General features: G+C 40.7%; 1 protein-coding gene across 1 annotated transcript in view; it reads left to right on the top strand.

Moving 5' to 3' along the window:
- LOC136872795 (hemolymph lipopolysaccharide-binding protein) overlaps window positions 1–14,108 on the top strand; it is a 69,586-nt gene extending 55,478 nt beyond the window's left edge. Inside the window, exon 5 of the mRNA XM_067146634.2 lies at window positions 13,701–14,108. Coding sequence (XP_067002735.2) covers window positions 13,701–13,852 — 152 coding nt within the window. The 3' untranslated portion in view covers window positions 13,853–14,108. The remainder of the gene's footprint in view (window positions 1–13,700) is intronic.
- Window positions 14,109–19,075: the final 4,967 nt, after the last annotated feature.

The following is a 19,075-nucleotide window of genomic DNA, read 5'->3' as shown; positions in this document are numbered from 1 at the left end:
GCGTATTATTGTGGTGGAGGACAGTGTTATGTGTGGTGTGTGAGTTGCAGGGATGTTGGGGACAGCACAAACACCCAGTCCCCGGACCATTGGAATTAACCAATGAAGGTTAAAATCCCCGACCCGGCCGGGAATCGAACCCGGGACCCTCTGAACCGAAGGTCAGTACGCTGACCATTCAGCCAATGAGCCGGACAGAAAAAATGCGTGAGAGTCGTCTACGATCTTTAGGACATGTGGTAGGAGCAGACGCGAACACTATCGCGAAGACGGGTTGCATGTTAGAAGTCGCCGGTAGGAGACCAAAAGGACGACCAAAACAGCAATGGGAAGATACTCTTCACAAAGATCTGAAAAGTATCAGTCTCCACCCTGACATGGCCCAAGACAGAACTAAATGGAGACAACGAATCCATGTAGCGTACCCCCAGCAGGAGCGACAAACGCTGAAGTAAAAGAAGAAGAAGACTGATACATTTATTTATTTATTTATTTATTTATTTATTTATTTATTATTTATTTATTTATTTATTTATTTATTTATTTATTTATTTATTTATTTATTTATTTATTTATTTATTTATTTATATGGTGTGTGGTGTATACATAATCTTTTACAAACTAATTATACAGCTAGTACGAAACGTAAAAACATCGAAAGAGAAATAAAAATTAATCTCTTCTAATAACTCATATGCAGGGCGTCCTTGAAAATGTTCCAGTATTTACAGAGGAGGAAGATCCCAACAAACGAAAGAATAAAAGATCCCATAAGCATTGATCGCAAACCCAGTATCTTCACTACCACTGCCTTTGATCTGCTCCTCACAACAAGTGCTCGATGTGACCACCATCCATTACAATGCAGCCTTCTACCCTACGTCGCATTCCTTGGAACACATGTTCTCGTTGTGTATACACATAATGTATGGGGACAGCATGCACCTGGTCTTTACATGTCCCCAAATCCAAAACTCTAAAAGGTTAAGATCAGGCGAACAGGTAAGCCAATGTTTTATCGTTCAGTATAAAGCCGCGTCTAGTGTCACCTAACCCTAGGATAAAATGTGCCGATGCCCCATAACGCATGTACCACATTTGTAGTAGTTTTCGACCAATGTTTAGCTAGAAACGTATTTCCATCTTTTGTGTCATACGACCCTCCGTGAATTATTGGGATATCGTGACCGTTGATAGTAGTGGTAACGGACCATAACTCCTAACTACTGTGACCTATGTTTGTAGGACTATTCGTTTGTTGCGTGCTCAATGAATATTGGAACGTTTTTGAAGTATAGCCTGTAGAAATGTATTTCCACAGTGAGTATGTACACTGCAGGCTGAACTACAGGCGAATGTCAATCCACTTATCCTCTCCATTGACCCGGGTGTTGTTGAGTTGTGGTCCTTTATGTTGCCTTGGAAAGCTAGAGGTGGATATTGTTGTACGATATGTTTCTCTTTCTAATGAATCCCACCAACGTCACTACAAGGAAAATATGACCATCCCTAATTGTGTAGAGTAGATACTGCTCTACCAAGTCCACATATTAAGTGGTTTAACCTATTCGTTTGGCGTGTAAGGTGAAAACCAATAAGTGTTGTGGATTGAATATCCACCATTCCTCTAGGTAGAGACAGGGGACTTTAATTTAACCAGTTGACGGTGGGGTTGGAGAAGGGGGATATTATCTGCATGGCAGTCTTCCAAGCAGGTTTTTCAGACAAGACATTTGCATTATTCTTTGACATCTTCGTGAATTTGTAGTGTCTTATTCTTCAGCATCCTTGAGCAAGGACGAAACAGACCTTCTGTCTACTGAGCGCTGGTAAGCAACGAATTTCATTGAGAGTCGTTTCGAAGAACAAAACACAAATTTCATGAAACATTTACGGTCATTTTTTTAATTCAACCAATAACTCCGAAAACAGTCATATGAATGTCCACTTTCATACTAGAGCCATGAATTAGTGAGTCAGGCACTTTTATTTACAATTTTATTGAACATGTTCTGCATTAGGCGCGTGCAGATACGAGAGGGTGAAGCGTGAGGACTGTTAGTTTAGAAATTTCTACGCAAGGAGCGAATATGATGAAGATAATTGTGGGACAGGAAGAGTAGGGGGCAGGACTCGAGCGCGTACCACGTGATAATGCCATGGGGGTGAAAATCGCACGGAGCCAACACCCAGCACACAAAAATTATATAGGTAACCAGTCTACCGGGATGAAAAAGTGGAGTTAAATTAATTTTCACCTCGATTTACGCTTAAATTAGGATAACAAATGACACTGTATGTGTCTCCAGAATTTAGAAGAAAAATAGAGCGGAAATGGTGTGCTATATATTCCGGAGTAATGAAAATTACTCAGTCGTGATACCATCAAATAAAGCAAGCGTTCCCACGTGATACGCAGAACACATGACCTTCTACGGGAATTCCCCAATTGCTTCAAATGAAGGGATGATGCTTTGGGCGATTGCAGGAAGTTTGCGATCGAATTCATTTCCGCATACAATCAAAAATCACGAGATCACCTTAGATACCTCTCGAATGCACAGCTTCACTGATATTCGTGATATCAATGGAATAGATTGATATCCACCCGGAGAGGTTTCTAGGGTCAGCCAACTTGTGTCAGTTTTAAATAAATGGGGCAGACAAATTCGCACCCGGCATCTGGGGATAGTCGCAGGGCTCACTCCACGTGGCTCATCGTGAAAATAAGTCTCTTTGTGCGGTAATAATCTGAGAAAATAAGCGGAAATTTTGTGCTTAGGTATATAAAGTCTTATTCGGAAACATTTCACGGTGGATAGCGCCCAAATTCGAATAATTCCTTTAACATTTCGAGACGGATTTGTGATTATTAAAATTATGTAATAATCGGGCTTAAATTCAGTGCGGGACGATGGCCTTGATATCACTGTAGAATTTGATTTGAAGTTACGTGAACGTGTGGCTAATACTCTGTGTTGAAACAACAGCTTTCTTCAGTGGAGAAAGAAATTCGAACCATCCACCAACAAACAGCGACTCAGTTTTGGACCTAGGATGTTCCAAGGACTATCACCGCTGTAATGGAATTTTAAGTCTTCTAAACATGGGCATTCCAGAGGCTCGAACGGAAAGCACAATGCAGTAATCAGATAAGTGCAAAATCCCATCATAAGTAACCATGAATGCGTAACTTGGAAATAATTTATTAACAGATTAGGATGTTTATTTACCCTATTTAGGGATTTAGTATAGGAAGCTTTTAACCGAGTTAATTTAGATAAATTTAGCAAGAAATCACGAAGACGTCTTTGTAATTACTTATGAGTTTATTTTACAGTCATCGAGTACCTTAATTTTTGGGAACGTAAAATAATTAAAGTTTTAGGCTAAGAATTCTTGACTCATTTTGTGAGTGAATTAGGTTTAAAGTTAAGTAAGGTGTTGGTAAATAATGGTGTAATGATTGTATGTAAATAGAGTCTACTTAATGCATGTCTTTAAAGCCTGTTGTTGGATCAGGAATGCACTCGATATACTTTTTTATGTAAAATTTGTAGAAGTTTTTTTAGCATAAGGTCCATGGTTGCAGATTTGCTGTATGGTGAACTCTGAACGACGCTGGAATTCGAATCCCCATTTAGATGGAGCTTTCCGTTAGGAAGCACTATCTTATTAATTTCCCCGTCTCCCCTGAATTTTAAAGAAGTATTCGTTTAATATGACAGGTCGTTTGAGTTTAAGAGTGTTGTTTTTCCTTGGACGTGCTCAGGTCATGAATTCCGGCCTCTATTTCTGAAGACTGTGTCAACAGGAACTTGATAGCGAGAAAATCCCTTTTAAAGATATTATTTCATGTTGCGATTTTTTTATATTGCCAAACGTACTGGGAGCGACATTTGTGCGAGAAGGGATTTAAGAGATTATGTTCTCAATAGAACGAGACGTTTTAAGTATTGTATGAGGTTTTCATGCAGAGCTGTTATTTGAAAAGGGCTTTGTGTCGTGAAAGACTGCGCCACAAATGCGAACGGTGGACATGTATATTATGTGTAAACCCTCAGCTGTCAATGTTAATGAATGTCCTTCCTTAGGGGCGTGACGATCGTCGGTTAGGCGAAGGAGCTACTTTTGTGCAAGTCCGTATTTAGATTCCACAAGGCAGGTTTAAATCATTTTCAAGTTTGTTTTAAATACCAGGAAAGAGTTCGGCCGTAAGGACCAGGGTAATTAATTAACGAATGTAGCTGGTAGGAAACACTTTCATAAATAAAGTATTTAGGGTTTTCTATTCAGCAACCCGCCATAACCGCAGAAGATACATGACTCGAATCCCGGCAAAACCAATGAGAATTCGCCAGGGTTTTTCTTTGACCTGGATATACATGTACACACAGCCAGTGATAGAAATGTAGTAAGGATTCTGGCCTATGCTGACGACTTGGTCTTAAAGGCAGATACTGCCGAAAGCCTGCAGTCTAATATCCTGGAACTTGAAAATAGGTGCAATGACTATTGTATGGAAATTAGTCTTCCGAAGACTAAATTGATGTCAGTAGGTAAGAAATTCAACAGAATTGAATGTCAGATTGGTGATACAAAGCCTGAACAGGTCGGTAATTTCAATTATTTAGGATGGTAATATTGTAACTGAGATTGAATCAAGGCGCAGTAAAGCTAATGCAGTGAGCTCGCAGTTGCGATCAACAGTATTCTGTAGGAAGGAAGTCAGCTCCCGGACGAAACTATATTTACATCGGTCTGTTTTCAGACCAACTTAGCTTTACGGGAGGGAAAGCTGGGTGGACTCAGGATATCTTATTCATAAGTTAGAAGTAAATGACATGGAAAGTAGCGAGAATGATTGCCGGTACAAACCGGAGGGAATAATGGCAGGAGGGTACTCGAAATTAGAAAAGAACTCCATGGATGAAGTTGTAAGCATTAAGCGGCTTTGGTGGTGGGGTCATGCGTGGCGAATGAAGGAGGATAGGTGACCTACGAGAATAATTTACTCTGTTATGGAGGGTAAGAGAAGTAGGGGGAGACCAAGACATCGATGGTTTGACTCACTTTCTAGCGATTTAAAGATAAGAGTTGTAGAACTAAAGGAAGCCACATCACTGGTTTCAAAACGAGGATTGTGGCGACGTTTACTCAATTCACAGATGCTTGCAGACTGAACGCTGAAAGGCATAAAGGTCTATAATGCTGTATGTATATATGTATGTACGCATTTATGTATGCATGTAGTTGTTTTGTTGTTTCTTTCTTTGCTGATATGTGTGGTTTGGTTTGTTTGTAGTGAGTAAGTTCCGGCTTTACTCACGTAATGGTTCTGGGTTCGTATTTTCTCGGGCCAAGATTTGGATCATTCTATTTAAGTGTATAACTTCATTTTTTTTTGTAAATTGTAGGTGGGCATTAACAAGGCAGTTAGCCTGAAGTATTATTCTTGTTTAGTTTTAACCTTGTTCCCAGTGTCGAAGGGAATGTAATACAAGGTTCACTGACGCATTTGAAATTACAACACTTTACTAGATCACTTATGGAGATGTACTGAACCCATAATTCTACGATGAGAAAAATATTTTTATTTTTCTCAATATTTATTTCAAATCAACAAGCTACTTTTATTTTTGAGGGCAGCCATTTTGTGCTCCTAAGAGCCTCGATGTCGAGTGGGAAAGAACTCACCCGCGGCAAGCTCGTGAAATACCGTGAAACCTCGGCGGACTTCGAGTGCCCCATAATTCTTTAAATTCACGGAATTCTGCGTCACGAGAGATTTTGGCAATACAGTAAATAAAGAAATAAATAATCTAAATTATTCTTAAACCCTACGTGAAGACAGAACCCTCAGGGTAAATTATAAATGCAGTTAAGCCTAAGTACATGTCAGCGTCAGATCAGTGGACTAGCTCCACGTGCCAAGGTCAATGGATGAAGAAAACCCGCGAAACGCCCGGGCAGAAATAATTTATTTCACCTGTTGCGAGTGTGGTAAAATTATGAGCTTAACATCTAAAATAATTACAAGTCTGTCCGGAATTCTGGGACAAGTCTCATAAAAATCGGTCTATTGGACGCGAAATTAGCAGATTACGCAATCAAGCTTAGTAGTGTGTGTAGCGTCCCTCATAAGACTATAAAAGGAACCCCACTGCATATTTTTCAGTGTCGATCTGGGTTTTGAAGCGGCGGTAGCTTACGCCCGTCGTCAGCAGAAAATTGTACCAGATTGATCTACAAACAACTTAGTACATGTTCGTGGCTGAGGTCCACATATTCGGTTAGAAAGGGAAGGTGACAGAAAATTTCTGAACTTTTGCCGACAAACTGTGAAAGTATAGGCGTCTGTTAAAGTACACAGCAAAATTTTATTGTATCACCTCATGTGCGTTTGAAAGTGCTAAGAGAGTTGGGAAGCTAGTCAGAGTAGTTCTGTTTTCGTTATCTGGTGAACACCTGTTATATATGTGGGTGACAGAGAGAGACAACTCTGGGAAGAAAGCAGACAGTCGCAGTTGACTGCAGAACAAGGGAGGTTCGTGGTGCAAATTATAACGGGGAAAGTGCGTGATTTGTGTTGTAATTTAATATCGTGTGAAAAAGGCAGTGTTTGTAAGATTGATATGTTGAAGAATATGATGTTATTTGTACCAATGTACGGCTAAAGGCACGAGGTTATCTGGCGACAATGTAGCCAAATACTGAGGATGACTCCATTTGCAGGTCTGTCTATATTTGTATTATGTTGTAGTTAGATTTCATTGTCTGTCCCAACAAATTTTTCAAGATGATTGTCGGGTTGATATTTGCAATTATCAGGGGAAAAGTGTTATAATTTTGGTCAGCATGTGAAAATTTTAGTTTGTAAATTTCACGTCAAGAAACTGTAAAATGCGACGTTTAAATCTGGTGTTAATGTTCTATGAGATATTGTCCAAAGTGAGGAAAATTAGGAAAGCTATAATGGTAAAATAGTCGTGGCGAATGTCTTAATTTCAAATGTCAGTTGAATTCAGAAATGTTTGTCGATAATAATAATAATAATAATAATAATAATAATAATAATAATAATAATAATAATAATAATAATAATAATAATAATGTCTACTGCGGGATAAAATTTTCCTATATTAAAAGTGCATTTTAACCAGTGTGTTTTACAAGGATCGCAGGCATTTAGATAATTCCAGTGAAATTCGGTAGAGTTATATTTGTTCATGGGAAGTAAAATTTTGTGACACCGTGTATGTCGATGATACGGAAAATCGCGGTGTGTTCTTGGATTCTCGAGGTCCGAAAGTAGTAGTAACAGTAAAATAAAGAGGTGTAATTTATAATGGTTGTTGTTTTCACTAGAGGATTAAAAAACGAAAAGGGTCTTGGAAATATAAGAAAATGGATTGAGAGCGAAGAATTTATATATGTGGAGATGAGAGGGATAGGAATATTGAAGGGGAAAGGAAGCCTGGATTTTAAGTGATACCCCTGGGATAAGGCGAGGAGAGAGGAGACAGGCTATGTTTGCCGAGGAAGTATTTGTGAGACAGGCTGTATTGTGACAGGCTGTGGAGTATTCCGCTACCAATCCGAAATTTGAGACGACTACTGTGTGAGGCAGCGTAGATTTCTAGTAAGATCCCAAGTGAAAACGACTCTAGTAAAGGTTAAAAATCTTGGTAGTAAAAGTCAGGTGACTAGTTACGTAAAGCCCGTATGAATATTAAGATAATGTGACCTCAAGGATAAAAGAGCATTTAGAATACATGGTTGGTGTTGTATTGAATTTCGTTTCACTCGATATGTCATTGGTATAAATATTTGGAATTGACGGTAGGCGATTTGAGAGTTTCTAATGCGATAGTGATGATTATTATTTTGAATACATCCACTAAATGGTCGACGTGTGTTGGGAATTGTCATTGCTTCCCTAAAAACGCATTGCACAGGCTGAGATTGTGTTTGAGTTGGAGAATTGTTCGTCACGTATATTTATTTTCGCGTTCACGTATTGTAGCGAGATGGAGACTTACTGCATTTTCCGACTTGCATTGGTTTAATAGTAAGAGACGTGGTTCCATGTGTATTGAAATGTCAGAGTTGGTTTGAAATTGTTAGTTCGCCTGATATGCTAGGGGATGCGTAGTACGACCAATTTTTCCGCCCGACCATAGATTTAGGACATCACGTGTTATCCTTGGAGTTACTGATGATGAGACGTCCTAGTTCACGCCCGACGATAGAATTTGGAAGGTATCGTGTACATAGAGATTAGTGTTAGGATGTACAGATTTTAAGTGAGCCCGACGATAGGTCTGGGATGTCAGCTGTACATACTCAAGTCTCAGATTAGATGTTTCTTTTGTTTTTGCGAAGTGACCTGGGCGAAGGTAGCATCTGCAGTAAAATATGAAATATGAAGAGGGTTATATCGATAATAATGAGGCCAACTAGTGCGTAGCTCCAACAGCTGGAAGGTGTTCCCTAAGATAACGGGGCCGCTATCGGCGAATGAGGGTTGCCCAAATATTGGATATCGACCTGATGGAGATTAAACATTTTTACTGTAATTCTCCATGCGTGTTGAGTTTTAATGACTTCAATATGTTATTTTATTTTACGGACTTAATTGTTTTGTCGTTCTAACGTCCGTTTCATTTTGATAGTGTGCATATTGACACTCAGTGTATTAGTGTGAGACTTGAGTTGCGAATGCGGTTTCGATTCGTCAGCCAATAATATTATTTTATTTTCAATCTTTGTCGTACTTTCATTTTATTCGTAGTTGAATTCGATTAAGTAATCACTTTATAGGTAGTGTGTTGGGACAGACAATAAGTAGATGGATCTGTAATGGTAGTCATTGTTTTTCAAAGGAAAGAATTCCTTAAAGTAGTATTTTTCAATGTGGACTGGTAATTTTATTAAACGTAACATCACCATTTCTAACCTGAAAATCGGTTCAATAATAATACTTTTCAAGTGATTTACCACTTTTTAATTAATTTCAGTGTTTGGCATTTCTCCTAAATGCGTGATGAATAAGTGTTTCCTGCATTTCGCAGTTTTGTTCCTTTAGAACGACGTAACGTAAGATCCTCGCGGATCATGTTGTTGTTGGTTCCTTCCGAACAGCTGTTTGGGTGATGCACATTTAGCATCGGGATTACCTTATCACTTAAGGGTGTCATGAATGACAAGTACATGGTGGAATTTTATTTCAATTTTGAATGATGCTGTTAACTCGTAGTGAACACCATGCTTTCCCATAATATTTCGCAACCTATCCAAAGCAACTGATAGTCAATTTGGTTCGATTAAGGTTCCATTCGGCGGGTGTTCCGTATCCGTAAACGGTATTCGACTGGAGGATAACCTTAATTGAGAGGAAATCTGGCGTTCTACTTGTTGAAAGTCAGATTTTCCACGGATCGTGTAGATTAATTCTCAGTTCTCGTTTGGAGTAATAGGTGCCCGGTTTTCAGGTCTTTCCTTTCTCAGTTTTTCAGTTTCGCTGTCCACTAATGTACTAATTTCTCCGAAGCAACTCTTCGATATTGTGAGAAATAAATCAACGCTATGCAATGTGACTGCGTTTGAAACATTCAATAATAAATAATTTATAATTTTTGTTATTTCAAGGATTTATATTAAAATAATAATGTCGTGTCATTTCGATTTTAATAAAAGTTAGTAAGCACATATTTGCTCATCATTTCAAGTAGTTAGGCTCTCTTCTGAACCCCATCGTTTGGTTAAGATCGTGACCGAATTTATTCCCGCAACGACCCATGATTTAAGAGTTCTATATTGTTCTACTGTAGCAGCCGTGGCCGACCAACGATGGAATGGTAAGTTCAAGGGTTCAGTAATTCTCTGAAAATCATTTCCTCATGTTAGTTCTTTATTTCGGATTGTCACATACTCCGAAATATTGTCTTAATGACCTATGCAAAGATATGTATCAGTTTATTTTACAGTTATTCTGTTTGTCTCCAAGGCCATTAAATATGAGTTTGCTCATTTAGGGAAAATATCTTTTGGCGTATCATAGAGCGTCCTGAATTTTCCTCCACACCCTTAAGCCTGTATGCGGATATAAATTTCGAGACTCGAATAAACCATCTCGACAATTCCGGTAATCAAGATTAGATGTGCGAAGAAGTGTGCGTTCGAAACCTGCACAGCCATTTGGCGTTGCCACATCTGTTGTCAAGGATACTTAGCTTTAGTTTTCGTGGTGGCATTGCATCCCAAGCGAAAAGGGGTTCAATATTAATCTATCCCATTGTTCTTCTATTTATTTCGTCTCCCGCGCCTCTCACATTCAAAATAATTTATGCCAAATTATACTATCGTATGTCCTCCATGTCCCTTACCCTCTACAATGCCATTCAATAACCTTACCTTACCATACACCTCTATCTATATGGACCAACACTGTCGTTAGCCGGTTTGAATCCCGTTGGTGGGAAAAACTGTTCTCGATCGGGAGAGTACATCACACTCGTAAGGAACTTGGCTCACTATTCCGAGAATTATTTTATTTTGACCTCATTTAAAGCAAAAAGCTTTCGCATGAATTATGGTTGTCTTTCGATAGCATTACTGCTACACAAGCCGAACGCTAATTCAACAAGGTGGCATTCAGGCACAAATCTAAGGACCTTCGATTGGCTCAGAAACAGGCAGTTTCTCGCACGAAACCTAATGTTAGTAAAATTGCCGTCAATCTTTCCAAGAGATTCTTTCAAGATAACCAAACGGCAGATCTGGCTAGGGGAATGAATTTCGCTTTTGCTACCTCGAAAATTCTGACTGAGGAATTAATTACTTCCGTAGAGGCAACCATCCACAAACTACCTACGAATGAGGCTGAGGAGGTAAGTCTGATAAGAACCTGTGTGGTATCAACGTCCGACTGAACACGAGGCGAGAGGGGATCTCTGAAAGAACTCAAACATGATTCTGAACTGACAATTCTCTCAGCTGATAAGTGTAATGCGACGGAGGTAATGGACAAGTAAAAGTATAAGAACAAGATCCCGCGTATGTTATAAGAGCCTGTTTACAGACTGAGATAACGTGACCCTGCCACACGTGTGTTCAATGCCACTGTAAAGCTTTTGAGGAAGTCCCCAATTTCAAAATACGAGGCTAAACATCTGAGATCCGGAAATGCAGTACCGCCAAGATTATATGGCCTACCAAAAATCCATAATGGATACGTTCCCCTTCGGATAAATAGTTAGTGCGGTAAGTTCTACGTATGCTCTGGCTAAATATCTATTGCTTCAGCCACATATAGGACGTACTGAATCATACGTTAGGTACTCTCTGTATTTCGTTCAAAAGTTGTCAACCATAACCCTTCAACCCAACGCACTTGTGATGAGTTTCGATGTGGATTCCTTGTTCACTAAAGTGCCGATTGGCTCTGTCATGTCTCTCATTGGGCATTAGTTCCCTGAGGACATTACTAAGCTATTTCACCACGGCATGACTTCAAGCTATTTCTTCTGGGATGGGCAATTTTTATGAACAGACGGATAGTGTGGCAATGGGAAGTCCACTTTCACTGGTAGTGCATAATTTCTTTATGAATCTTTATGAGGAGGAGGCTATATGAGGAGATATGTTGATGATACATGTGTAATCTGGACAGAAAGTCTGGAGAAACTTCACTTATTTCTAAACCACCTAAATCAGCGGTAACGTTCAATTAAATGGTGATGGAGTCGGATGGAGGCCTTCCTTTCTTGGATGTTCTAGTAAGAACAAAACTAGACGGTTCCATAGGACATACAGTCTGTCGTAAGCCTACCAAATCGCTATCTCCATGCACATTCTCATCACCATCCAGCATAAAAACAGAGCATTCTCACGACACTCACCCGAAAGGTGGAACGGATTTGTGAGCCAACACATGTAATGGAGGAGATGGACACACTGAAGTCACGTTCAAGAGTATTGGTTACAACGATATACAGATTCATAGAGCCCTGCATCCCTGAGAAGGGGGGGGGGGCGGCTAAGTGAAACTCACAGAACGAAGACGTGAAGTGAACGGCTTACCTTCCTTTCATCCACAATACCACAGACTCAATTGCCAAGGTCCTCCGCAAGCACAATATAAAAAATTCGCATTTGAGACCGTCACGAAAATAGCTCACAGTTAAAGCAAGGACATGTTATGCCACTATTGCACCCTTGGGTGTATAAAATTCCCTGTACTTGCCGCAAAGTATAAATTGGCCAAACATGCTGGTCCACTGGCACTCGTACCAGGCAACACCGAGGAAATGTCACTCTCAATCAGCCAGGCAAGTCAACAATAGCTGAGCACGCCTTATCAACGGGTCATGATGTCGTGTTCCAAGATGTTTGAGCTCTTATCCATACTGAACACTACAAGTCTAGGATTATACGGGAAACTGTGGAAATACGTAAAATTCCTAATAATGTCAACAGGGACACTGACTATCTGTTATGTATTACGTGGTTGCCAGCCATTAAGGATTTCCGTAGGCTGTTTCTTCCCTGTTCTTTCACTATTGTTATTTCGTTTCGTTGTTAAATTCCTCACCAGTAGATTGTTGACTTCGGGCTTCCTTTGGGTCATACATTCATAACCTCCATACACCTGTTTATGTTTTATTCTTACTTTTTTCACTCCCACGGCCTTCTCTACAACATCATGTCGTCTGAATCGTACTCGTGTTCTCGTTTTTTTATCTGCTACATTATTTTCTTTAAATCTTCAGCTCTATTCTTTTCTTCTATCCTGTTAGTCTTTCGCTGCATTTTAATTTTTTTTCATTTTATTTTATACCTTCTACCTCATTCGTCCCTGATCCATATGATGACCTTGCTAATTACTTCTCACGCACATACTGTGGAACAATTGGATCTTGGAAGGCTAGCGCACGGCGAGCCATCTAGTGACGAACGAGAGCAACACTTACTACAGACCAACGGTAAAGCATTCTCAAATCTAAAACTTCATTATTAGAGATGTCTTGCTCGTGAACAGATAAGATTTTATTCTGAAGACGTGGAGCAAATTTGTCTGTTAAACGTAAAGAATTTCACCTTGTTTTCTGACTAGGCGAAAGCCGAAAAGCTTTTTATCATGTCTACAAACGACATGAAACTGATAGGAAGAATTTTCGCTCTTCCTATGCTATTGGTAACACCTATCATGGGAAGTAGGTATCATAATGTGTCCTGGGTTCGGAACACCTTGTACTGTTGAGAGCAAAAGTTTGGTAATAAAAACTACACTGGAAAAATATAAGCGGAATTATACTCAGATTAGGTGTATCCACTTGGCTTCACTTCATGACAACTCTTGAAGTGTCCCATAAAGGAACGTTTATCTTAACCAAAGTTGACTGTTTTCTTCATGAAGAGTCATTTAAGAAATAACCGAATGACTTGCGAAAGCATTAGCATGTCGTGTTTCACTTTGCTGAGTTAGGATAGCCAGCAATAAATTTTGTCCTGTTACAAAGCAAAGTCTAATGACAAATGCTTTTGCAGTTTACAGTGGTTATAGATGTAATAAGGAGTTGTATTCATTTCTTAACCTGACAACCACACCAAACTTCCCAGTCTTCTTTCAGGCAAGACCTAATTTTAAATATGCCATCTGGAACAGAGATAAGAACTGAATCTTCTTCCATTCACAGGCCAACAGATGAACTCAACGGACTTCTTCGGCTGGTACCCGGGTGAGCCATCAGGACCAAGTAATTGTATGGCGCTGAATGGATTTCCAATGGGGACTGCTAACAGAGAATGTGATCACTCGTTTCATGTGATCTGCGAACAGTCACTGTAACGTGCACGTTCTTGAACCACGGTCATGTGTTCTTGAACAAAACTAGTAATGAGGAAACTCGTTTTTGTTCAGCCATAGCATAATTCGCCAGTAAATCCTAAAGATCTTCTTTCTTCTTAGGAGCTAGGCCTGGTTTGGAAAAATGGTGGTTTTATGGGGCATGTCTTTAATTATATTCCTTTACTTAAACAGAGTTACATATTGTAAAACCTGGCTTGTAGAAAGTCTTTTAAAAATAAAATAGAACAAAACAGAATATGGTGAATCACACTTTAAGATTCACATCTGCAGTTTCATTGATGTCAGATTAAGAGGACTGACCACAGAAGAAATTGTGTTTCATGTCACAAAAGTCTTCATAGAATGATTTATGCACATGAAAACATTCACCCTGTTCCTTTGCAGCTCGATTAGCAGCTATGAACCTTTTGGATAGCGGGTTCAAACCCTGCTCTTGGCAGCCCTGAAGTTGGTTTACCGTAAACTACTTCACGCCTGGCAAATACTGGGGCTCATTCTTAAAGAAGGCCACGGCTGCTTCCTTTCCACCCCTAGCCCTTTCCTATTCCATCGTCACCATAAGACCTATCTGTGTGAGTGCGACGTTATGCAAATTGTAAGAAAGCTAATAAAAATTACAACACAGTATAGATGTCTCTCAATCACGGAATGAGATCTTATTGTGGCATTTGATCAAATATTTGTTTGTTATGGATTTCATTCCAACAGAAAGAGCGACATAAAAATACAGGCCCAACATAAATGTAGTAATGTTGTTGGCCGACACATTTATCAGGATAGAAGGTGACATTACCATCGGTTGTGTTAGCTTTCTGTTTGAAATTTATTGACACGCCTGAACCTAATTCATCCACTTCCGAATGACCATTGGACTCATCCCATACATATCAATCACATGCATTTGTCTTGAAGTCATGAATAGTAAAGTTTAAGTCTTTTAAACTTAAGAAAATGGAAATTGCACCACCATTAAGGCATTGGTCGTTTGTGTTGATTTTCAAGATATGGAACGATGCCATGTAGGTATGTAAACGATCAAAGTTTCAGACCCATTGGATTGTTGCTACAGGTCAACCCACGTGATTGGTCGCGGATGAATAAACTCCAGTATACGGACTCTGGTGTAGCGTAGTTGACTTGCAGTCTGTGCAGTGAAGTGTTCCCCGTCAAACATGCCTCAACGACAGAGAAGAGCACGCTATCAACAACTGTCGCCGTTTGAGAGGGCTCGGATAATTGGGCTGTGTGAGGCTGGATTATCGCTAAGGACTGTCGATGCACCTGTTGACCGACAGGCATCTACGGTACGTCTATGGCAGTAGTGGTCAAATGAAGGTACCCACACTCGTAGACCTGGCACAGGCTCAGCGCGACGGACAACTGTGAGAGAGGATCGCCGCATCATTCGGATGGCCCGGATGGATCCCCATGCAACAGCAGCGCAAATTCGAGCAGCTGTGGCACCCCACGTTACACAACAAACAGTTGGTAATCGCCTGCGTGCAGCTGGCTTACGACCCCGTGTCCCTGCAGAAGATGTTCCATTGACCCCACAACAGCCACGTGTAAGGCTGGCCTGGTGTCGAGAAAGATCGACGTGGGTCGACGAATGGCATAGGGTCGTCTTTAGTGATGAATCGCGCTTCTGTCTTGCCCGCAGTGATCGCCGGAATCGTGTGCGCCGACGTACCAGGGAGAGGGGCCGCCCAGATCTTATTGTCGAGAGACACAAAGGGCCAACACCAAGCATTATGGTCTGGGGAGCTATTGGCTTTAATGTGAAATCACAAATAGTGCTTGTTGAGGGCACTGTGACTGCTCGACAGTACGTTGATAGGGTACTCAATCCAGTGGTTGTCCCTATGATGGCGAACATTGCTAATGGGATGTTTCAGCACGACAATTCCCGGGTTCACACTGCACGCATCTCCAGAGAAGCTCTCCACGACATCACAACCTTAGAATGGCCCGCCAGATCCCCGTACCTCAGTCCTATTGAGCATGTGCGGGACATGATGGGTCGACAAATGGCCAACCGTCCTCAGCCACCCACAACTCTGGAACAACTGGCTCGGTGCAGTGCAGCAAGAATGGGCCACAATTCCTCAGGAAGCGATCCAGGGCCTTATTGACTCCATGCCTCGACGGATTCATCAATGTATTGCAGCTCGTGGTGGGCATATCCTGTATTGATTGTTGTCCAAACTTGCGGTCAGAGGGACCTGAAAGTGTAATCATCGAATCACAACCGAACACCCGTCCTGCATGTTTAAGTGCAGCAATGTAGCACGACTCATCCTGGGTGGAGCAATTTCCATTTTCTTCAGTGTAATTTTGATTTGTAATAAAGTGCACAAACAGCACCCGTAGGGAACTTTACGACAGCCTGAGTTCATATACTGCCACTGTACTGTCGACGTTGTCTTTATCGAAATTCGTTTCTGCTCTGGACAAATATTTCTCAATCTAATGTTCATCACATTTCATCGCATTCCTGTAGACAATGCTCGTTGCTCATCAATCCTGCTTAGACACGCAATAAGATAAACTGTACGCTCCCATGAACACCTGATGGAACACTGCATAGCTTGCATCTGATTCCTTTCTTGCTTAGCATAATCCCGGTGAATACCAGCAAGTGACTTGCCTCCATCTATACATCCATCAATATTAGCCCTGGTGTAATGGCTCTCACTTTTATGAATAGCTTCAATATGCTGTTTTATATCTGTACTTATACCCATGCATCAACTGTTCTGTGTTTCCCTCTTTACTCTGGCTCAAATAGAGTCTCCATGACTTTATTACGTTTCTCCAGAACTCTTCGGATTGACTGATCATTAATAACTAGGGTGTTTTATAAAATGCTTCACAAAATAAAATCAATCAAAACTAATGGTTCGCGGTATGGATTATTGCAGTCATGTCCTAGTTCGTGAACCATGGGAAACGGGTGAATGGCCTAGTAAACGGTCCTGAAGGTCGGTATATTAGTTGCTATGGAATGGGAGTAGGCATCTCGGAATTATTATGTGTCATGGCCCTCCTCTTGCTTAGACGGCTAGGACTATACATCCATCGGTTGTCCCTAACCGGTTAGAGGAGAGGTCCTCACTGGGACTATGCGGTATGTAAGTAGTGGTAGCATTCTGCTTTATTAAATTTTCAACGAACACGCTCAGAACGTTTTCAGCAAGCCTTGGACTTATGCGAATAACCGAGTCCCACGTCAGTTTGATAGCAATGAAAATTCATGTAAGAATTGTAGAAATGTGCTGAGAGCACTGCATGCCCGTTGCAAGGGTCAAGGCATGGCACAAGAGGTTCAGAGAAGGACGCATGTCGTCGACCGATGATGCACCCTCTAGAACGCCACACCACATTACCGATGCCGTTGTCCAGCAGGTGAATGCCTTCATTATGAAAGACGGGCGAGTTACGGTAGCAGCTATTACCGCAGAGGTCGTAGTGAGCGTCAGAAGTGTTCACGCCATCGTTAAGGACAGATAGAAATTTCGCTAAAAGTGCGCACAGTGGGTGACTCAGAGTATTCAATCAGCACAGGAAGCATGTCAAATGGACCTCTCTCTTGAGCTTCTGCTGCTCTGTGTCAAGGTAGGGAATGAGTTCCTGTCACGCGTGGTCGCTGGAGACGAGACATGGTGTCATCTCTTCGGACTCGAGTCAGAACGACGAAGTTTACAGTGGAAGCATACAGGGTCGTCGCCACCCAAAGAATCCGATGTGAGCTAAAGAAGGCTCTGAGAGGCAAACCATTTACCACGGACACCGACGTCAAGCAATACGTTCGGAGCTGGTTCGCAACGCAGCCCTATGAATTTTATGAGACGGCTTTTCATCACCTTGTGCCGTCGTGGGAAAAGTGCCTCAAGAGTGCTGCGCAATACTTTTGAAATAACGGTTAGGTTTTCATTTGATATCCTCCCGCTCGTTAATTCTTGAATGGCCTTTGTAAGTTTGCCAACGAAATAAACTTGGATTAATTCTTTTGCAACCAAAATTCTAAGCTCAAATTGACTGGATTTTAATTTCGTTGCTTCATCTGCGAACCACGCTATCTGTATATTAAAAGAGTTTACTAGAACAGCTTTGACAAATCCATCTGTCCTTTCTACTGGACCGATTTCCTTCACGTTTGTTTTATTATCTCTGGAATTACCTGCCGGTCAATCATGAGACATTGATAGCTCTCTAAGTTAAGCCTTCTTTCAGAAATTATAAAATCAAATCACTAACGATCACGCCATTAATTGCATGAATATCCTGAAATATGTAATTTTCATCCTTAGTAATATCATTGCCTGCAGCCATGTTTGATTACTACCTGTCAAGCCAGAGAGAATACAGTTTCCTCTGATCACGGAGGAATACTATTCCTTGCTAGACTCCCTTTGATTCCCTAAACTTTCCCAGTTTCCAAATATATTCAACAGATCGCAGACCATTCCTAATAGCTTACATGCCACTAAGAGAAAAAAGTCTACGTACAGACAGACTCCATCATGACATACGCCTTAGACATTATATGGAAACACCTATCGAAGGATAACCTAGCTATACAAGAAATAGTGAAAGTCATGTAACTTAAGAAAGTTCTCTGCCTGGCAAAATACGCTCGTTCGACACTAACCTATGAGCTAACGGGACAACCATTCTGTATAGAATAACTGTGATTACAAGTGGCATTTCATTCCACGACACCATACTAACATTTACATCAAGAACTGCAGGATAAAAGAGCGAATATTTTTATAAATTCTTACCACAATGATGACGTCAGAATGGGTGAATTCTGACTACGAACTGTGGCATATCATAAAGCGCTTCTAATTAAATGTTCATAAAACCATTTCAAAGGGCAGACAAACCAATATGACTTCGACAGCATATCAAGACGAATTATCTGATCTATTTACAGCAAATGCTGCGGAGCAACACCTGTCCTTCAGTAAAGCTTTAAATAAAAATGGCAGTAATCAAGGAGGGCCTGCCAAGCATGAGAAACGATGCTCGTAGTTTGCGTGAAATCAGGAGGTGAACTTCAGTAGTTTGGCAGACGTAACTATCATACATTACGGTATTGTAACTTGTACAGTTGCTACCATCAGAGCAATAAGGAAGTTCTCAACACGCTTGCCAACCTCATCCAGGATCAGATGACGGGCACAGTTGTGAAGCAAC

The sequence above is a fragment of the Anabrus simplex genome, chromosome 4, assembly GCF_040414725.1.
Source record: "Anabrus simplex isolate iqAnaSimp1 chromosome 4, ASM4041472v1, whole genome shotgun sequence".
Lineage (NCBI taxonomy): Eukaryota > Metazoa > Arthropoda > Insecta > Orthoptera > Tettigoniidae > Anabrus > Anabrus simplex.
This window is presented reverse-complemented; position numbering and strand designations above follow the sequence as displayed.